The sequence below is a fragment of the Pinus tabuliformis genome, chromosome X (assembly GCF_031772625.1).
Source record: "Pinus tabuliformis cultivar Carrire ecotype Pingquan chromosome X, CPIR1, whole genome shotgun sequence".
NCBI lineage: Eukaryota > Viridiplantae > Streptophyta > Pinopsida > Pinales > Pinaceae > Pinus > Pinus tabuliformis.
Window position 1 is genome coordinate 500,166,154 of NC_142308.1, and position 22,446 is coordinate 500,188,599.

Here is a 22,446-nt window from a genome sequence, read left to right on the forward strand (position 1 = left end):
TCGTCCAAACAATTCCTCGACTTCAATTCCATTTAAAAATACAATACTATATTTTACACAATCAATAACTGTAACCACACATTTTTTTGAATATATATATATGATCTATCGGATTCGAATCGTGTTGGACACTCAATTTCGAAAATGACTTGAAATGGGTCGAATCATGTGTTGTGGATAAGATACATGCACTGCATTGACAAAACGTTGCGAAGAAAATCAAAATGCAAATTGCAGCCATCCCATCTGAAAAATTGACAGTTTTCTAGAAAAAAAATTCAATTTGAATAGTATTAAGGATAAAGTTTCTAGAATGTGAGGTTTTTAAGGGTTAAGATTGAAGCATTAATATACTGCAAATTGATTAGTGTAGATTCATTTTTATGGTTTCAAATTTATTATAGTTTTATAAATACAGGTTTATTTATTATTATTTAAAAAATTATAAGTAATTATCAAATTAGTAATGAAAATAATTATCACTAATTACTGTTTGAGAATGCAGGCTTATTCACCATTGTTATTTAAGAAAATTATGGAACTATAATAATAAGAGAAAAATTTCATTTAGATTGCCCACCATTATTATTCAAAAAAATTATGCCGCTGTGATTTTCACCCTTACCAGATGCTTCGAAATATTAAAAAATTAATCTATTTATGTTTACTTAAAAAACAAACTCTGAATCAAGCAAAGAGACATTTTAATACATGGATCATACCCAAAATTAAGTATATACGACAGAGAATTAAGTAAATTTCCATTTATTTACACGTAAACCATCACATCCCTCTGTGAAAAGTAGGGCGGTTTATGTCGAATTTATGGACCGAATAAATTCAGATATTGTAATGACCTGAAGGCTGCAGAGATCAAAGCGTGAGCTTTCTTTCCCCACACATGTGGGCATTCAGACACTGACACTGATGCAGCTACGCGTCCTTACAGAAAGGGATGTTGTTAAGTATTGTGGAATATAAGGAAGCAGACAAAACTGTCCCAGTACATTACAAGACGAATTTTGAAGCCGACCCTTGAAGGAAAATGATAAGTAGCACTGCAGGGTAGCATTGCAGGCCAAGTTAGTTCATACAAAGGTAATGTGCAATTTCTACACTGTCAACTCCATATGATTTGCTTTGCTTAGTAAAGAAACGATAACATTTTCAGTATTCAGCACAAGAGACCATTTGGGGAGATCAACTGTTCAAGGAAATAGCCAAGCTCTACTGCAGGCTAAGTTCTCACATTCAAAGGTAAATTAAGACTGCCCATATTCTTAATTCCAGATGAATTTTCAAGGCCATGATAACCCATTTTCAGTATTCAATCCAGTTTAGACCATTTGGGGAGATCGACCCTGCAAGGAAAACACCAAGCTCTACTGCAAGCGAAGTTGTCGCATGCAAAGGTAATTAACAGTGCCCACATTCTAAATTCCATGTGGTTTCTTTATTAAGGGAAGGATAATCCATTTTCAGTGTTCAATCCATTTTCAGTGCTCAGACGCACAAGAAACCATTTGAAGATCAGATTGATCCTTCAAGGAATATGGCAAGTTCTACTGCAGGCCAAGTTATCACTTGCAAAGGTGATTATCACTCCCCACATTCCAAAAGTTTCCATATGATTTGTGTATTAAGGAAATCATATTCCGATTTCAGTATTCAGCACAGTGAATGTATATAACTTAATTTCTAGTTGTTACATATTATATGGCTCCAATTATATAGATGCTACTCTTGTTTTCAATCATTTATAAATGGGTATTAGAAAAATATTACGTAGTTCAGGCTTTTATGGATTTTTCTTATGGCATCCTGGAAACGTATCTATTATTCTGAAATCGTCCTTAGTATCCCACATCAAGGATTGGTCGTTATTCAGTGGCATATAATCAATCCTCCTTGGTATCCCACATCAAGGATTGGTCGGTATGAGTGGCATATAATCCCAACCTTCCATGATACTTAATTCAGTGGCGAACATTCCATGATACTTAATTCAGTGGCATATAAGCCCAATATTCCATGATCCTTGAGCCAACAGGGGGGCTACAAGTGGGTAATCCTTGCCATTAATATCCTGTATATACCATGATCCTTATCTCATACATACTATAATCTTTAGATTGGTGCCTTATATTAATACCACAAGTAGGATATCGCCACAAGTAGGATATCAGAAAAGACAATCACAAGGGATCACAAAGGAGTTGTGTCTCTTACTAATACTCAATTTTATGAACTTTATATAATACCCAATACTTGTAAACATTATAATATCTAATCCTTTACCCCAATGGGTACAGCTTAGTGCCTTCTACTAATGCCATGATCTTTACGCACAATATGCCAATGGGGCACCTCGGGTCCTCCCACTACTACCTCCTATATACCATGATCCTTGTGGAAGCAGCCATAAGGGAGCTGTGTACTTATGGCTGTGCTTCATACTAATACCATGATCCTTATGCAGCTCCCTACTAATACCATGATCCTCCCTACTAATACCATGATCCTTAGGTCAATGAGGCAGTTTGGGACCTCCAACTAATACCCCAATATTTTATGATCCTGCCCAATAGAAAAACAATCACAAGGGAGTGGTGCCCCATAATAATATCATATCCTTATAAACCTCCCTGTAATAATATCAAATCCTTATAAACCTGATGCCAATGAGGGCAGTTTGGTTCTTCCGTACTAAGAGCCCCAATATAGTATATCATAATCCTTCGCCGTGAGAGCAGCCAACTTGAGAGCGTCCCACTAACAACCCCAATATATTATGATCACTTCCCATGGGAGCATCAACAAGGGACTGGTACCTCTAATTAATACTATAATCTTCGGTTCTTTTTACCAATACCCCCACTATTTTATGGTCATTCCCAAGGAACAACCACAAGGGACTTGTGCTTCCTAATAATAAAATGATACTTACGAACCTTATGCCAATGTGATAAACTAGGTGTTTCTTATGAATGGTCCTAATCCAACAAAATCCTTGCCAACGGGAGCAGGTACAATGGAGTTGTGCCTCCTACTAATACTATAACATTCCCCTAATAGGGGACTCTTGGGGTTTCCTACAAATACCTCAATATACCATGATTCTTCTCAATGGGAGCAGCCATAATAGGGGAATCTTGGTGTCTCCTACAAATACCCCAATATACCATGATTCTTCTCAATGGGAGCACTTACCATGATTCTTCTCAATGGGAGCACTTACCATGATTCTTCTCAATGGGAGCACTTACCATGATTCTTCTCAATGGGAGCCAGCCATAATAGGGGAATCTTGGTGTCTCCTACAAATACCCCAATATACCATGATTCTTCTCAATGGGAGCACTTACCATGATTCTTCTCAATGGGAGCAGCCATAATAGGGGAATCTTGGTGTCTCCTACAAATACCCCAATATACCATGATTCTTCTCATTCTTCTCAATGGGGGCACTTCTAATGGGAGCAGCCATAAGAATGCTAATAGGGGAATCTTCGTTTCTCCTACAAATACCCCCAATTTATGATTCTTCTCAATGGGAACAGCCATAAGAATGCTAATCATGATTCTTCTCAATGGGCCAGCCAGCTTGGTGTGGTGTTGCCAACCCCAAATATGCCATGCTCCTTCTCAATGGGAATAGCCACAAGGGAGTGGTGCCACCCACTAATATCATGCTCCCTACCAATACTCCCATTCCCCCAATATCCCAATATGCAATTATCCTTCCCAATCAAAGGAGTGGTGCTTCCAATTAGTACTATGATCCTTGTGCCAATGGGGATGCTTGCTGTATTTTATTAATGGCCTCAATATACCGTGATCCTTCCTAATGGGACTAGACATGAAGAAGTCGTGCCTCTTACTAATACCATGATCATTATTATCCTTTTGGCAGTGGCAAGCAAGTGGTGCCTCATACTAGCATAATGGTTGGTTGGTAAACCTTTTTGATATCCTTAAAATACCTGAGGGGGCAGTATCGTATGGTAATACTTGCAGTATACTATGATTCTTATATCCTTATGCCAATGTTTGCAGCAACAAGGGACTGGAAGTGAGTGGTGCCTCCATAGTCCTAATGATCCTCCTTTAAATAAACATAAGGACTGGTTTCTCCTTTTAATATTCCTAATAGACCATGACCCTCGGGACCTTATGTCCTTATCACAAACGGGAGCAGTCACAAGGAAGTGATCCCTCTTACCAACATAATGGTTGTTTGGTTACTCATAAAAACCATTAAGCTTCCTCTATATCCTTAAATTGCTAATAAATATTGATAAGCTTCAAACGAGGAATGAACATCAGAAGAATTATAAATACTTTTTGGGCTATTTAGGAAGTGAAGGTGCTGAAATTTTTCTGCCACATCAACTCTGATATTGCTAATGATCTTTGTTGTAGTGAAACTTTTCTGCCATGTCAACTCTGATATTTCTAATTATCTTTGTTGTAGCTGCTGTTGGTTGGGGACCTGGGCAGCCTTTGAAGATTGAAAAAGTGGAAGTGGCACCTCCACAAGCAATGGAAGTCAGGATCAAAGTGTGCTACACTGCCTTGTGCCGCACAGACCTTGTTTTTTGGGAAGCAAAGGTAAACTATAAACAAAACTAGCATAGGTAGAATCAATGTAAAGTTTCCATCTTAACTCAGAATCTATTATCAGTACTCGAAATGTAAACTTCCATTTTTTTAACCTCACATGCTATTGAATAAATATTGAGATGCATCGGCGTTGCACTTGTCTTTATTAATCTCTCTTCATCAATTCCTTTTCATTCTTAATAGATCCAACTTTAAGAGGTTAAGATGGATCTATGTCACCTTAGTTCACTTTAAAGAGTTAAAGTGAAAAGATTAAGATGGATTTATGCTAATTTAGATCCATCTTAAACCTGGATCTTTTTAACATCTTTTTAACAACTAGAGGTTTCTGCTTGGATTGTTTTGACTCCTCAAAAGGCTTAGTCCATCTGCGATGGATGTTTCATTAGTGTTACACACTCAGAGACATACACATGGACATCTCCTCCACCAGGACCGTGGAGAACTCATATTTCTTTGGGTGCAATTAATTTTTCTTGGTGAGTCCATCTGCGATGGATGTTTCATTAGTGTTACACACTCAGAGACATACACACATGGACATCTCCTCCACCAGGACCGTGGAGAACTCATATTTCTTTGGGTGCAATTAATTTTTCTTGGTGAGTCCATCTGCGATGGATGTTTCATTAGTGTTACACACTCAGAAACATACACACGTGGACATCTCCTCCACCAGGACCGTGGAGAACTCATATTTCTTTGGGTGCAATTAATTTTTCTTGGTGATGAAATGTCTATTACTAACAACTAGAGGTTTCTGCTTGGATTGTTTTGACTCCTCAAAAGGCTTAGTCGATCTTGGGGTTAAGATGGATGTTTCATTAGTGTTACACACTCAGAGACATACACACATGGACATCTCCTCCACCAGGACCGTGGAGAACTCATCTTTCTTTGGGTGCAATTATTTTTTCTTGGTGATGAAATGTCTATTACTGCTCTGGTTGCAACTCATCTTTCTTTGGGTGCAATTATTTTTTCTTGGTGATGAAATGTCTATTACTGCTCTGGTTGCAGGGTCAAACGCCTCTCTTTCCCCGCATCTTTGGTCATGAAGCAGCTGGGTATTCACTCTGTTTTTTCCTATGACAATAATTATTAGGTCATAATTATTCAATCATAGTATTTCATGGGAAAATTTTCGTGTGATTGATTGCCTGCTAATTCTGGCAATTGTTGACACAGAATTGTTGAAAGTGTTGGAGAAGGGGTAACTGACCTCAAGCCGGGTGACAGTGTGCTTCCTGTATTTACTGGAGAATGCAAGGAATGCAGACACTGCAAGTCAGAAGAGAGCAACATGTGTGATCTGCTAAGAATTAATACTGAGAGAGGGGTCATGATAAGTGATGGAAAGTCAAGGTTTTCCATCAATGGAAAGCCAATTTACCACTTCCTTGGTACATCGACTTTCAGCGAGTACACTGTTGTGCATGTCGGTTGTGTTGCCAAAATTAATCCGAAGGCTTCTCTTAGCAAAGTCTGTATTCTAAGCTGTGGTGTCTCTACAGGTAAAGTACTTTCTGATATTTTTGTACCAGATTTTTTTAAATATTTTATTTTATTTCGAATTTTCTTAGAGAAAACGCCCTCCGAATTTTTAATATCAGCAATATTTAGGACTATAGTTGCCCATATACACTAAGCAGTTACATAGATTGTCTAAAAATCCCAGATGATAGTATCTCTTCTCATGTTAAAACAAACTTCAAGACCTCACTTTTAAGCTGGATAGCACAACTTTTTATTACCCTTTTACACTGGTAAAAGGATTCTTGAGAATGATAACGGAGGGACTTAGTTAAGATTCTCTGGTTGGTTAATCAATCCGTGATCTTATTTGGAGGCCTTTATACATGTCTGAACTCCCATCCATCGAGATTCAAAACACTTTTTTCGCTTTTTGTATGGAAGAGACCTTGTTGCCCATCTCCCACCAGCAGTTAAATATTTTCCCAATGCTATTGGTTATAATAAGTCTCTATTCTCGATAGAAAATCACCATTTTGAGTTTTGCATCCTTGCTATGCCATGCCCAAATACGATGCCTTCCATCTTTGCCTGATTTTGAAAAACTTGGCTTACAGTCCTCCAATGTAACCATGCACATCTCTAAACCCCATGTCCAGCTTCCTCAGTGTTGCCCTGAGCAATATGGCCTGCCCTTGTATATCGTTCACTCTGGTTGATTGTTTTAGATTTGTTATCCAAAAACTTGCCTAACATAAGTGGAATGTGACCATGTTTATCTCTAAACACTCCCCTGCCCTTGCAAGGCTTGGGTTACCCTTTGGATGCTCCATTAATATTGAATTTAAAGCATGCCTAACGTTCCTCCATTGTGACCATGTTCATCTTTGAACCTCCAATGTCCCTTCCCCAGGGCTGGTCTGTGGAAGGCATGGCTTGCCCTTGGATGCCCTCCATCTCTGCTTGATTGTTAGATATGGATTCCAATATCTTGGCTAAAATCTGTGTAATGTGATCAAGCTCGTTTCTAAACATTCCCCTGCCTATGCATTGCCTGGTTTGCTCCTGGATGCTCCATCAAAGATGGATTTAACCCATGATGAGTGACTTCGAGTTTGCAATCTGCCTTTCTTAGCCCCCCGTCTGCTCACGGAAAAATTGCGCTTACTGGACTTGTTGAAGGTATAAGTAATTTCAAGATGATAATGAAGAAATACTTGACATAGTTGAAATTGTATAATGTTCTACAGAGTGGATAATTCAATTCTCAGGAAGTGTTGTTGGTTGCACTGAATAAAATTAACCATGATGGTTTCCTTGATTGGATTGTTGTAAAAAAACATTTTTGTTGTGGAAACAGGGATGGGTGCTACTTTGAATGTGGGCAAACCAAAGAAGGGTTCGACAGTAGCAATATTCGGCCTAGGCAGTGTTGGGCTTGGTGTAAGTACCAGTAACAATGGTTTCGCCCCTTTTTCTTGGTCCATGTGTATACAAATTAGTATATACAGTAGGTCTAAAGTTTGTAAACTTATTTTTTTAAGGATTCTCATTAGTTCACTGTTCTGCCCACAAGCCTGCATTTTCTTTGGGATCAATGTACAGAGTATATATATTTTCTTTGGGATCAATGTACAGAGTATATATATATGTGTGTTTTTTCTCTGATCCTTCTGAATTACACAGGCGGCCGAAGGCGCAAGAATTGCAGGAGCTTCTCGAATAATTGGAATCGATTTAAACAGTGACAGATATGAACAAGGTTGTATACTTTCCCATTTCCATTATTCAATAATCTGTGTAGAGATATTGAGTGTAAAATTGTCTTTCTAATTCGTTGTCTGAATCGTTTCTTGTAATCTTTCGTTTCCCAGCGAAACTATTTGGCGTAACGGAATTTATAAACCCTAAAGACTACGAAAAGCCTGTTCAAGAGGTATGTTGAGCCGCCTACAATTACGTCCGATTTCTGTCGTTCAAATGGGAATATGTTTTAACACATGGAATAGTTGCCTCACTTACGAAGCGAGGTACTTGGTGGTCTGGGCGGGGAATGATGTTCCTGTGTCATGGGATAGATCCTTTTTAACCTCGTTGAAGGGAACACAGAGGGTTTTCATACTTAATATTTTAATAATAATCAGATTCATTTTAACTACAGATTGTTGCAGGGAGAGAACACAGAGGGTTTTCATATTTAATATTATAATAATAATAATAATAATCAGATTCATTTTTTTAACTACAGACTTAGCCAGGGATCAATTTTTTGGAGGTACAAATCAAATCTATTTTATCCATAGTTACGATGAATCTATATTAGTTTTCTCTCTGCACACTATTTATAATTTTTCATTGTTTAAATAACATTTTTGAATGCTTAAAATGATTCAATGCCTTGAAAATCCCCTTAAATCCCCTTAACTACTCTGATTATGTAGACTACACAATTTAAATTTACAATTACAACAACTCTCTATTAAATTTTAAACAAAATCAACAAAAAGACGAAAATTTAAAATAGTGAAACTGCTTCAAATATTTTGCCATAACAATTTATTTTTTCAGTTACTATATATAATATATATAGTTTCTTTATGTATGCCTTTTTAGGCTTAGCAGTCAAATAGTTGGGGTCTTAAATGATTCAATGCCTTGAAAATCCCCTTAAATCCCCTTAACTACTCTGATTATGTAGACTACATAATTTAAATTTACAATTACAACAACTCTATTAAATTTTAAACAAAATCAAGAAAAAGATGAAAATTTAAAATAGTGAAACTGCTTCAAATATTTTGCCATAACAACTTATTTTTTCAATTACTTGATATAATATATATATATATAGTTTCTTTATGCATGTTTCTTTAGGCTTAGCAGTCAAATCGTTGGGATCTTCACTGCGTGGAGGTGGGTCCCTTGTCCCACAAATAAAGAGTCTCATACACCAATTTTATTTGATAAAGGGTCTCATACATCAATTTGGTGTTTAGCTTGGATGTGACCTTAAAATTAGATAATAATAATGATAATATGTATAAAGAACTACAAATATTAAATATTGAGACTAATAATAATAATATCCATTTTTAAGGTCACAGCCAAGCAAGACACCAAATTGGTGTATGAGACCCCCTTGTTTGTGGGACAAGGGATTCACCTCCGCGCAACGATTTGACTGCTAAGTCTACTAAGGCATACATACTCTACCCCTCTGGTTTTGAACTTGAGACCTCTTAAGAGAAAACACATGTTTTTTTTTTTTTTTTCTAGGTAAAGTCTACTTCTATATTAAGGTAAGAAAAATATTTACATGGTTTACATCATCCGAGGGGGCCGTGGCCCGCCCTCTAACAGTAACAACCTGGACAGACTATCGATCCACTGAGACAGAGTTACAAAAACTTGTCCATTTGAGTTCCTTGGACAGCAGACATTTTGAACATGGACAGACAAAATACAGACCCTTTTTACTTCATTGACTCTAACCTTTAACGGGCTAACTATACTGACTAGAAACAAACAGCCATGGTAAGGCTGAGAACTAGGACTGAAAATAACCGAAATGTGAACCAACAAAGACATTAACAACTGTGCAAAAAACCTTGAGAAGAGCACCCGAGTAGGTTCAAGTTGGGTGGCTGGGCGACGCTGGCGGCTTCCCCTGCTGCGGACTGGGCGGATCGAGCCATATAACGAACTCATCACCAATCTGAAGTTGCCCATCTGAACCCGGTTGGATGGAGTCATGTCCCTCGTCTCTGCCCTGAGCACGATTGAACATCGGCGGAATTTCTTGCACTGACTCGGCTTGGGCCGAGTCCTCCTGAACCAGAACTTGCTGAGGCTGAACAATCTGCTCTATGGCATCCAGGGGACGGGGCGCACGATAAACCCTGCCATGCATGTCCCCCAGGAGTATATCGCTGCCCTGGATGCTTGCTGAGGCAGGGGAAGACGAGGAGGGGTCTTCAGGTGCCGCTTCCGAAAGATAAACTGAGAAATTGACAATTACATCAGACTGGATGAGTCTTCTAGGAATTCTGAGGCGGAATGTCTGGTATGTATCATGCAAAACCAGAAACTCCTCCTCAGAACTGGATGACGAGGGGGGCACAACAGCCATGGGAGCGATTGGGTGCGGCTCCTCCATTTTAGTTGCAATTCGAGTCCCTGATCTACCGCCTCGTCGAGGCACACCTCTGCTACGCATCATGGCTCCTAACGCAAGGTCTTTGAGGCGCTGCTCAACCACCTTGATTCGGCACTCCGGAGAATTCCCTTGCCAATTTCCAGCGTCGAGTGGCTTGCCCTGTACATTGCAAGTCTGGGCATTCCTACTAAAGAACAAATTCCTTGCAGTCACCGTAGGCAGAGGGCATGGCTCCATCATGCTTGAGCGCATCGAGTTCAGAGCAGCCTCGCTTGGCTTGAATACGCCGTCCTCCTTGTTCTGAACCAACTTAATACCGTTTGCCATGAGCATTGAATTAAATCCTGTCTTCATCGCTGGAATGTACATACCTGTCCTCTCGGCCTTGTCACAGATGTTGAGGCGAGTGCTTGCCTTAATGGCACGTAATGACACCCACATCCGGGTAGAAAACACATGTTCTTAACAAATACATAACAATTTATTTTTTTCAATTATTATATATATATATATATATATAGAAATATTATATTTTTAAAATGTTTTGTTTATGGATAAAATTGTCTGCTCTAAAATGTATTTAAGTAATTTAAATATATATTACATAACCTTGACCTTGCATAGTGAAATTTTTTTTCTTAATTTTTTATTATCATTTTATTTTTATAAAACATTGATATTGAAATAAATAAGTTAATAGGAATATTTAGATAGTTTATTCAAATTTTAAATTAACATTTATTTTTTTATACATTTTAGTGAGACTACAAACACACAACAATTTATTTTTTTCAATTTTATATATATATATATATATATTATTTTTAAAATGTTATATATATATATATATTATTTTTAAAATGTTTTATTTACGGATTATTTATTTTTTTCAATTATTATATTGATATATATATATATATATGTTTGTTTTATTTACGGATTAAATTGTCTGTAGTAAAATGTTTTTAAGTAATTTAAATACATATTACATAAACTTGACCTTGCAATTGAAATTTTTTTCTTAATTTTTTATTATCATTTTATTTTATATAAAACATTGATATTGAAATAAAAATGTTTTTTTTTTTGTTTTTCCTTTCTTTGGGCTTTTTTTTTGAAAGAATGAAATTCAATTTGTAAGAATTTTAAGAGGATTCAACTCCCTCAAAACTGGAATGCATCTGGGGTGCGGGACAGGTAAGAGCTAGGGTTACAAGATTATTTAGGGGTTGAACGCCATGGAGGGGTGCAAGGGGGGAGCTCCACTCCCTCTTACAGTCAAGCAGTAGCTAGTCGAGGTAAGAAGACGATGGAAACTGCTAGAGGTCTTTCAGGAGAAGGAAAAAGGAACATTGACGAGGCACAGGATTTGACCAATTCAAGGGAGGGCAATAGATTAAAAGAAAATGAGGAAGAGGACAAGAGACAGGAAGCAGCAAACAAAATGCCAAAGGGCCCATGTAAACCTAAGGTTGAGGTCACACTTAGAGTAGTTTTAAATGATCCTGCATTGCAGGCGCACAAGGATCACATGCGGACCTATGCTATCATTTGTAAATTCATGGGATTATGGCCCACTGAGAAGGCGCTACAGGGGTGGATTAAATACCACTGGAAACCTAAAGGAGGCATAGACCTACATCTTGGATCAAAAGGTTTCTTCATGGTAGTCTTTATAAATATAGAGGACAAAGACAGGGTGTTTGAAGGAGGGCCCTACTTCTATGCAGCTGTAGACCTGTATATGCAGCCTTGGATGATGAATTTTGTACCGGAACGCGAGACTTTCACTTCGGTCCCAGTCTGGGTAAGACTCTATTCCCTACTTCTAGATTACTGGCAAACTAAATCTTTATCTGCAATAGGAAATAAATTAGGGCGTTTTGTCAAAGCATTTGAGGCAACCAGAAGGGGAAAATACACTTCCTTCGCTCGAATATGTGTGGAGATGGATCTCTCTGGAGCTCTACCAGATGAGGTCATCCTGTAAGTTTTCAATGAAGAATGGGTGCAAACAGTGGATTATGAGCATATTCCTTTCAGATGTCCAAGGTGCCATGAGCATGGTCACCTTTTTAGAGATTGCCCTCTTAGTAAGATAGAAACCAAAAGTAAAGCTACCACAGTGAAAGACACTGAAAGCTTTCACAAAGTGGGATACAGAGGAAAGAGGGGTAAAAGGGGGCCAAAGAAAAATCAAACAGAGGGGAAACAGGCCAGTCCGAACAGGTTCCAAGTACTAGAAGAAGAGGAAGAGACAACAAAGGTAGATCAGGGAATGGAGGGCAGCCCAAGGGAAAAGGATAAGGAAGAAAATAGTGTGAAAACACAGGATATCTATAAACAGAAAGGGACTACGCTGAACAACGGGGAACTGGAAATGGACCAAGAAATGACCCCGAGTGAGATGGAAATGGAGGATCATGAACTGCAGGATATTCTTGATAGAGAACACCTAGATCTGGAAGGATTCTTGAAACAGGGGACCATGGGAGGGGTTGATCTCAAGAAGAGTTTAACAGAGTGCAGCAGTTGTTCCTATGGAGAACTTAGGCTAACGAGGTGGAAGGACAAAGAAACACCAAAAGGCAGGGCAACAAAGGGGTGAAAATTATGAAAACCACACCAGGACTGGCTCCCAGAAATCCAGGAAGGAAAAGGGGCAGAAAAAAGCAAAATTAGTTATTGATGGAATGTGGAAAACTAATGATAGATTTAGGTAAGATGAAATATCTAACCAGCTACTCCTTTACAAATCTTTCATAATGAAGTTAACTTCTTGGAATATCAGAGGTCTAGGAAGTAAAAGGAAACAAAGGATACTCAACAATAGAATGAAACAAGAAGCTCCGGACATGATCTTTATCCAGGAAACTAAATGTTCCATTCAAAAAATAAAGGAAATACACAGTAAATGGCTCAATCAATACGAGTTTCTAGAGGTCAAAGCAGACAAAACAACAAGAGGTATCCTCACTTTTGGAACCCCCAAAAGATTGGCATAATAGATGCTGAGGCATCTAGGAATTATTATTCAGCCTGTGGAAGACAGGGAGATGTATTTAATTACAAATGTTTATGGCCCTCTAAAGACTTGATGATAAACTCAGGCTTCTAGATTCTCTTGTGGAACTAAAAGATAGACATGCAGGAATACCATGGATAATGGGCGGGGACTTTAACATGATCAAATCCTTTACGGAGAAAAAAGGTGGGACCAGAACTTTAAGCAAAGACACTCTAGCATTTCAGAATTTGCTAAACAATATGAAGCTAGTTGACATAGATACGAGTAATGGCCTCTTTACATGGAGCAATAAGAGAGGAGGAGAGTTAAATGTTCCATTCAAAAAATAAAGGAAATACACAGTAAATGGCTCAATCAATACGAGTTTCTAGAGGTCAAAGCAGACAAAACAACAAGAGGTATCCTCACTTTTGGAAGCCCCAAAAGATTGGCATAATAGATGCTGAGGCATCTAGGAATTATTTATTAGTGGTTATTCAGCCTGTGGAAGACAGGGAGATGTATTTAATTACAAATGTTTATGGCCCTCAAAGACTTGATGATAAACTCAAGCTTCTAGATTCTCTTGTGGAACTAAAAGATAGACATGCAGGAATACCATGGATAATGGGCGGGGACTTTAACATGATCAAATCCCTTACAGAGAAAAAAGGTGGGACTAGAACTTTAAGCAAAGACTCTATAGCATTTCAGAATTTGCTAAACAATATGAAGCTAGTTGACATAGATACGAGTAATGGCCTCTTTACATGGAGAAATAAGAGAGGAGGAGAGTCTCAAGTAGCCTCAAAGTTAGACAGATTCATTATCTCAGAGGACCTCATGCTCACAGGCTTGGATATGACAGTGAGAATTCTCCCCTTCGGTGGCTCGGACCATTGCCCTGTTCAACTTAAGGTTCAGGGCATTGGCACCCCCAAGCATAGACCTTTTAGATTGGAGAATATATGGCTCACCCACCCAGATTTTATCAGAAACATTTCAAAATGGTGGACAGAGGATCTGCAGATTCAGGGTACGAGAATGTTTCTACTACACAAATGACTGAAACATATCAAGCTCCGACTCAAAGATTGGAACAAGAATGAGTTTGGCAATATTTTTGAAGTGAAAAAAGCTATCGAAGGTAAAATGCAGGAACTCAATCAAGCCCTAATCACGGATGGCTTTGACAAGGAAAGAAATGATCAAGCCACCAAACTTCATTAGGACTGGGAGAACTTATGCAAACAAGAGGAGATATTTTGGAGACAAAAATCAAGAGTTCAATGACTAAAAGAAGGGGAAAGAAACACAAGGTGTTTCCACATATCCACAATGGAGAATAGGTCGCATAACAGGATCTCAACGATCAAGGACTCTAGAGGTCAAATACTCAATACCCATGAAGACATAGAAGCTGTGTTGGTTCAGCACTTTCGAAGTATCGCAGAGGAGACCATCTTAGATAGAGCTCATTTTATCAGGGACTTCACTAAGCATATTCCGAAGCTAGTAACAAGAGAAGATAATTACAATCTCAATAGGACCAGTGAATGAAGAGGAGGTTAGTGATGTTATCAAAGAAATGCAGAATGGAAAAGCGCCAGGCCCTGATGTTTTCAATGTCGATTTCTTTAAAGCTCGCTGGAACATTGTCAAGCAAGATATTTTGAATGTTGTGGAGGACTCCAGGATGAATAGAACCATTCTGAAGGTGCTCAATACATCCTTCATCTCTCTGATCCCAAAACAGGACAATGCTCTGACTCCAGACAGATTCAGACCCATAGCTTTGTGCAATGTGGTGTACAAGATAATATCCAAAGTAATTGCCAACAGACCCAAACCCCTTCTTCCCACTCTGGTTTCTGTGGAGCAAACAAGATATGTGGAGGGCAGACAAATTCTCAATAACATCATTCAAGCGCATGAGGTGGTACATTCATTGTTAGGTAATAGGAAGGCGGGAATGATTATGCAATTGGACCTAGCCAAAGCTTATAACAAGTTGAATTGGACCTACATCAGGAAGGTCCTTCTAGCCTTTGGATTTGACCACAACTGGGTAAGGTGGGTAATGGCCCTGGTGACTTCATCTAGTTTTTCAATTTTGGTTAATGGTTCTCCATCTAAAACTTTTAAACCTTCAAGAGGCCTCAGGCAGGGAGATCCTCTCTCCCCCTTTCTCTTTATCCTCATGATGGAAGGACTTGGTCGATCTATCAAGCATGCCAAAGAAGTGGGTGCTATCCAGGGTCTTAAACTCTCCGAGACTGGACAGGCTTTGACCCATCAACAATTTGTTGATAATACCATGCTTTAGGGCATCCCCACGGTCAAAGAGGCCCTAGCTTATAAACAAACCCTGAGTGACTTTGCCATGGCAGCGGGTACAGAGGTAAGCCTCTTCAAGTCTAAGATTTTCTTCTTTAATACTAATATTGCTATTCAATGGAATATCTCCAGAATTCTGGGCTTCCAAAGAGATGTGCTACCTTCCAAATACTTGGGAGTTCCACTAACTGCCAAACCTCTGCACAAGAGTATTTGGGAGCCAGTGATTAACAAGATGTAGGAAAAGACCCAGAAATGGACAATTAGATCTTTGAACTTGGCAGGTCGACTGGTGCTTACAAAAGCTGTCCTTCAATCAATCCCCATCTTTATGCTTTCAACCCTTCCATCTCCAAAAGGAGTATTGCATCAATTTAGAATCATTCAAAGAGACTTTCTTTGGGATAAGGGGGAGGAGAAAAAGAAATGGGCCTTGGTAGCCTGGGATACTATTTGCAAACCTAAAAACCACAGAGGTCTTGGTCTGGATGATCTGGAAGTGTTAAACAAAGTTTTAGGGGCAAAATTATGGTGGAGATGGGTAAAAGATCCAGAGGCTCAGTGGACTCGTATTTGGAAGGACAAATATGTTGACAATTGGCAAAACAATGACCACATAAGGATGTCTGACATCATAAAAGGCTCCTACATCTAGAATAAAGCGTGGGAGAATAGAAGCATAATTCAAAAAAATAGTTGATGGGAAATCAGAGTGGGAGATCTAGCATTGTTTTGGGAGGATAAATGGCAACAAGAACCTATACTGCTAAGAGAGGACTTTGTGGATCTCAAAAATGACACTGACACCAAAGGGCTACTTAGGGTTAAGGAATTTTGGGATCAGACAAGTAGTGAAGGAAAATGGTGTACCTAGAAGAATACGGAATACAGGGATGATAGCCCCTTGAAAGCAAATGCTGATGCACTTCTAACAATGTTGGACCGAAGGAAAATACTGGTATCAGAGGATCATGACCAACTTAGATGGGACAATAATAATGAAGATACCTTTAATCTTAAGGAGGCAAAGCGCTTAATCCTGGAGCTTGATTCTAATGAACCAGATAGGGTTTGGCAGAATCTATGGAGGCACCAAGGATGGATAAAAACCAAACTTTTCATGTGGTTAGTTCATCATAAGAAAATTCTTACTTGGGAGAGCATTCGGAAGAGGGGTGTTATGGGACCATCTAGATGCCAGCTTTGTGAGTCTCAAGAAGAAACAATGGAACACCTACTCAATACCTGCATATTCACCTCCAAATTGTGGGATGCTTTTGCCTTCATTTTCAAAAAGGCAGACAGGGACAGAGGGAGCATCACCAATACCCTTAATAATTGGAGAGGAAACTTCTTTGAGTATGAAATAATCAACAAAGCTTGGGCTTTAACTCCAAGCTTCATAATATGGAATGTTTGGAAAGAAAGGAACAACAAATTCTTCAAAAATAAAAAAAGTTCCTACCAGAGCATCATGGCTCAGATCTTAAGTCAGATTAAGGAGACGGTGGGAACTTTAATGCAAACTTTCCCAAACCCCCCCCCCAAGAAGCTGATGTGCAGATACTTCTTCAGTTGGGTATGCAGGGGCTTATTCCTCGGGGCATGGACACGAAGGTAAAGAAACTGGTCACTAAGAAAGACTTCTGGCATCCTCCCCCTCAGGGTTTCATGAAATTCAACATAGATGGAGCCTCAAAAGGCAATCCGGGTATTGCTGGTTATGGTGGGGTGTTAAGGGATGAAAACGGTTGCGTCCATTTCATTTTTCATTGCCATCTGGGTAGAGCCACAAACAATATGGTGGAGCTAATAGCACTAGAACAATGTTTAGAAATCCTGAAGCAGGACAATCTTCAAAACATCATAATTGAAGCTGACTCTGAGCTAATCATCAACTCAGTCAAGAGAATCTGTTGTGGTTCGGCGCTGGAAAAGGTCTCAAGACACTAGAGGCTGCTTCAGGTCTTTCAAAGGATACAGTTCCACCTTCTGCACTTGAGAATCGTAAGTTTCACTCATGTGTGAAGGACGACCAATAAATTGGCGGACATTCTAGCTAATAAAGGGGCTCTTTGCACCAAAAGCAGTGTCAAGTTTAGATGGCAAGAGATACCACAGGGTAGTTTGAGGGAGAATTGTCTCAATCAGGGGAATGAGGATCGAACGCTATATCGAAACAGAGTTGGTCAACAGCCGCAGGGACCGGGTCTAGCAGATACGGATCCAATATGAAGTGGTGTTTCCGAGGTGATTTTGCAATGGGGATGCAAGTCTTTGCTAGCTTTCTCAACCCAGGGAAGCGTGAACACATGGGTCTTAGGTGGAAGTTGCTTGGCAGCGAGAGATTCTCGGATGCTCAGACGGCGAATATCAAGGGTGGCAGGAAGATTTCCTTCTTCCTTGGAATCAAGCGAATGAGGAGTAGGGGTGATGTGAAGGACCAGAGTCTCGACTTTCTCAGCCAACTTGAAACCCCCCGCATTACTACCCGTGGGGTGGTTTACGAGTTATCGCGTGCCCTTAAAGTCGGGAGCGGTTTCTCGAAGTTGAGTGCAATTCCACTCACCACTCTACACGTGGCCAAGGCAGGAGAGAGACTATCGCCCTCATCGGGCGGTTATTCTTTGAGCTTCTTGTTCATGCGATATGATCCTCCACCGTTGGATCTGGTGAGGATAATCAACGGCCATGATACGACGTGCATGTTGGTGGGTCCGCCCATCATGTCAATACTGGCCTCGGGGTGGTTTTTGGTTTATCGCGCGCCCTTAAACTTGGGAGTTGTATCTCTGAGCTGAGCGCAATTCCACTCACCAATCTACACGTGGCCAAGGTAGGAGAGAGAATACTGCCTTCATCGGGCGGTTATTCTCTGGGCTTCTTGTGCATGCGATATGATTCTCCACTGTTAGATCTGGTGAGGTGAATCAACGGCCATGAAGGCATGCATATTGGTGGGTCCGGGTCTTGAAGGGTGCATAGCTTCGCAGTGGGTAAATGGGTGTCGAGGCGGGCCCCTCTCGCATGGCTTATTTTCTCTCCGTGGAACTAAAATTCTATTTAGGTGGGGGTTACTTTTGCTATGTTGTTAGGAAGTTTTACCTTAGGCTAAATGGTTTAGCCTTTGGTTGTTTGTACTATATGTAAATTTCTCCTTTTGGATATTTTGAATAGAAGGCACGACTCTTGCATTAGCAAAAAAAGAAATAAAAATGTTTTTAAGTAATTTAAATACATATTACATAACCTTGACCTTGCAAATTGAATTTTTTTTCTTAATTTTTTACTATCATTTTATTTTATATAAAATATTGATATTGAAATAAATGAGTTAATATGAATATTTAGATAGTTTATTCAAATCTTAAATTAACATATATTTTTTGATACATTTTTCTCACATTTAAAAGTGAAAATATGAAAATATGAGGTCTATTTTTAATTATTTTCTATTTTTTAAAAATTGATATATAATTGTGTTTTTTAACCTGAACATTAAAATATTTCTATTTCATTTATGTTCTAGAGAGATAAATATTTTTATCACACTTTTTTCACGCCTGGTGTTATAATAATCATAGAAAGTAGAATTATTATTAAAAGTAACTAAATATGTATATTTTTTTTTGTTTTGAGCAACAACAGAATCACACATTGCCCTCATATTGGGTTGTAGAATAAGCTGTGCAATAACAATTTCCTTTCCGGTTTTAAATTTCAAGGGGACATCTTAATTAAAAGTAATCAAATATGTATATTCATTTTTGTTTTGAACGCCAACAGAATCACACATTGCCCTTATATTGGGTTGTAGAAGGTGCTGTGCAATAATAATTTCCTTTTGTTATCACCTCCATTCTGTTTCAAATTTCAGGGGATATCTTTGGCTAGTCTTTTGGGGAGTTTGGCCCGTCTTTTGGAAAGTCTCAATTCTTGCTAAGTCATAAATTCTTAATATGTTTAGTTTATTCGCTGTTAGTTATACTTTTGATGTTATAGTGGCAACAACTAAATTTAATCTGTTCAATCTTGGGAGTAAAATCATTTAAGTTTAAAAATCACTATCAAATTAATGGAAGTAGATATACTCTCTCCTTACGATGGAAATAGAATTGATGGAAGTGGAAATAGTCTATCCCTGTGAAATCTATCATCATTTAGAAAAAAACACATTCTTATCTATCAAGTCTCAAACTATACCGATGTAAAAGCAAATTAAATGACAGATTAAATAAATCTGAATTTAAGATATTTTAAAATAAAAGTTAGAAGTTAACAGATTTGTCGTTAAGCAGTTGGAGGTTTGTAATTAGGATTTTATGATGATGATGATGATGGTTAACGTCCGCTGAGACCAAATAATGATCTATCGGACCTAAAAAGACAAATTATTTATTTTGATTTAAGATTTTATTCCTATGCTCAAAAAGCTTGGAGAGAAGCCTCCCGAGTTCACTATAATTTTGGCATTGTAAAAGGCTAGGAAGGTCAGTATTGTAACAAAGGTTGTGAAATTGAGATCATAGTACTTTGATGCAACTTTAGAGTTAAGGTGGGTTTATATTTATGTATTTGTATCCATTAAAATTAAAATTCAAAACATTGTGGATTTACTATCATCAAATTTTTTTACAGGTAATTGCGGAAAAAACTGATGGAGGGGTGGACTGCAGCATCGAATGCACAGGAAATGTGAAGGCCATGATTCAAGCCTTCGAGTCCTGCCATGATGTATTTTCTCTTGGTTCCCTGTGGTTTAAAAGATATTTGCAGTGTCAGTCATAACTTTAAGCTGAATATTTATTCAATCTAACCAACTGGTGTGCAGGACATTTTCTGATCAATGAAAAAGATAATGATCATCATAATTTTATTTTGCAGGGTTGGGGTGTATCCGTTTTAGTGGGAGTCCCTCATGCAGATGCAGTTTTTACAACCAATCCTATAAATTTCCTGAACGAGAGGACTTTGAGGGGAACTTTCTTTGGAAACTATAAGCCTCGTTCTGATTTGCCAGGCCTTGTAGAGATGTATCTGGATAAGGTAAGACTTCAATATGAAAATTTAATGAGTTATGCATTCCTTCAATATGAAAATTTAATGAGTTATGCATTCATTTATTTGGATAGATTTCTCAGAAGAAATGACTCTGTCAAACCAATTATCATATATAGAATTCTATGTTCATGTTTCTAATTTTTTGTTTGCTTATACATGACAGAAGTAATTTATTCTTGGCAGATGTGCTTAGGCTTTTAACTTATCCTTCCTTGATTGGCAATTTGCAGAAAATTACTTGGCAGTTGTGCTTAGGCTTTTAACTTATCCTTGATTGGCAATTTGCAGAAACTTGAACTGGATAAATTTATTACTCATGAGGTCTCATTTGCTGATATCAACAAGTCATTTGATTACATGATTAAAGGAGAGAGTCTGAGAACTGTGATTAAAGTGTCTGACTGATTAGAAGGGAAAGAGAAAGTCATGTAAATATTAAGTGGCTGATTAAAGGGGAAAGTACGAGTGTTGGCTTTAATAACTGTGAGAAGTATGTACACAGGTGTATTATCTTAAGTTTAAGATCTATGAGTCTGACATTTAGATCAGTGACAAGTATGCACACGGTTATAATATATTTATAATATGCTATTATTTTGAATTTAAGTATATACTCTATTTTGACTTGAACATAAATATAATATTTGAACTTTCATCTAAGTACGTTGAACTCTGTCAAATTCTTATGTGATTGAAGTGGCTCTTTAAAGGATACAAAGGATGTCATATGGATCTTGTGATTCAGATGAGTGACATGTCCACAGATGCAACATTATTCTGGAATATTTTAAACTTGGAGAATCTCTGGTTTTCATGCGGCTGAGCTGCAATTTTATTATTGGATGTTTTAAACATTAGAGAATTTGGGCCTTTTATATGTTAAATTTATACTAATTTTGCAAAAATGGGAATTGTTGGGACGATAATTGAATGATTTGTGATTAGTATTTTGTGGTTATTTAGTTGATTATCGTTATGAAGTATTTTGTAAGTTATGAAAATTGAATGATTTGTGATTAGTATTTTGGGGTACTTTAGTTGATGATCGTTATGAAGTATTTTGTAAGTTATGAAATATGAACTGTTATAAATTTATACTAATTTTGCAAAAATGGGAATTATATTTTGTAAGTTATGAAATCTGAAGTATTATAAATTTATGCTAATTTTGTAAAAATGGGAATTGTTGGGATGATAATTGAATGATTTGTGATTAGTATTTTGTGGTAGTTTAGTTGATTATCGTTATGAAGTATTTTGTAAGTTATGAAATCTGAAGTATTATAAGATTTGAGATTCAAATCTTTCCGGAAGTATTTTGTAGGTTATGAAATCTGAAGTATTATATTTTGTAAGTTATGAAATCTGAAGTATTATAAGATTTGAGATTGAAGGATGTAAGTTATGAAATCTGAAGTATTATAAGATTTGAGATTCAAATCATTCCAGAAGTATTTTGTAAGTTATGAAATCTGAAGTATTATATTTTGCAAGTTATGAAATCTTGTAAGTTATAAAATCTGAAGTATTATAAGATTTGAAATCTGAAGTATTATATTTTGTAAGTTATGAAATCTGAAGTATTATAAGATTTGAAATCTGAAGTATTATATTTTGTAAGTTATGAAATCTTGTAAGTTATGAAATCTGAAGTATTAAAAGATTTGAGATTGAAGGAAGTAAGTTATGAAATCTGAAGTATTATTAGATTTTAGATTCAAATCCTTCCTGAAGTATTTTGTAAGTTATGAAATCTGAAGTATTATAAGATTTGAGATTGAAGGATATA

General features: G+C 37.7%; 1 protein-coding gene across 3 annotated transcripts; it reads left to right on the plus strand.

The window, feature by feature from the left end:
• Window positions 1-895: 895 nt before the first annotated feature.
• Window positions 896-21,317, plus strand: LOC149140869 (alcohol dehydrogenase 1-like). Of its 3 annotated transcripts, none has more exons than XM_089449382.1 (12): window positions 896-1,257; window positions 1,342-1,412; window positions 1,483-1,592; window positions 4,475-4,611; window positions 5,644-5,690; window positions 5,812-6,137; window positions 7,457-7,539; window positions 7,783-7,858; window positions 7,971-8,032; window positions 20,235-20,330; window positions 20,481-20,642; window positions 20,888-21,062. In XM_089449382.1, exons 2-12 carry the CDS (start codon window positions 1,405-1,407, stop codon window positions 20,918-20,920), a joined length of 1,140 nt encoding a protein of 379 aa, XP_089305508.1. In that variant the 5' UTR covers window positions 896-1,257; window positions 1,342-1,404; the 3' UTR covers window positions 20,921-21,062. The 3 variants fall into 3 exon arrangements, with proteins under 3 accessions (XP_089305508.1, XP_089305507.1, XP_089305509.1); XM_089449381.1 differs by having other exon boundaries at window positions 900-1,257; window positions 20,946-21,317; XM_089449383.1 differs by having other exon boundaries at window positions 1,169-1,257; window positions 1,501-1,592; window positions 20,946-21,317.
• Window positions 21,318-22,446: the final 1,129 nt, after the last annotated feature.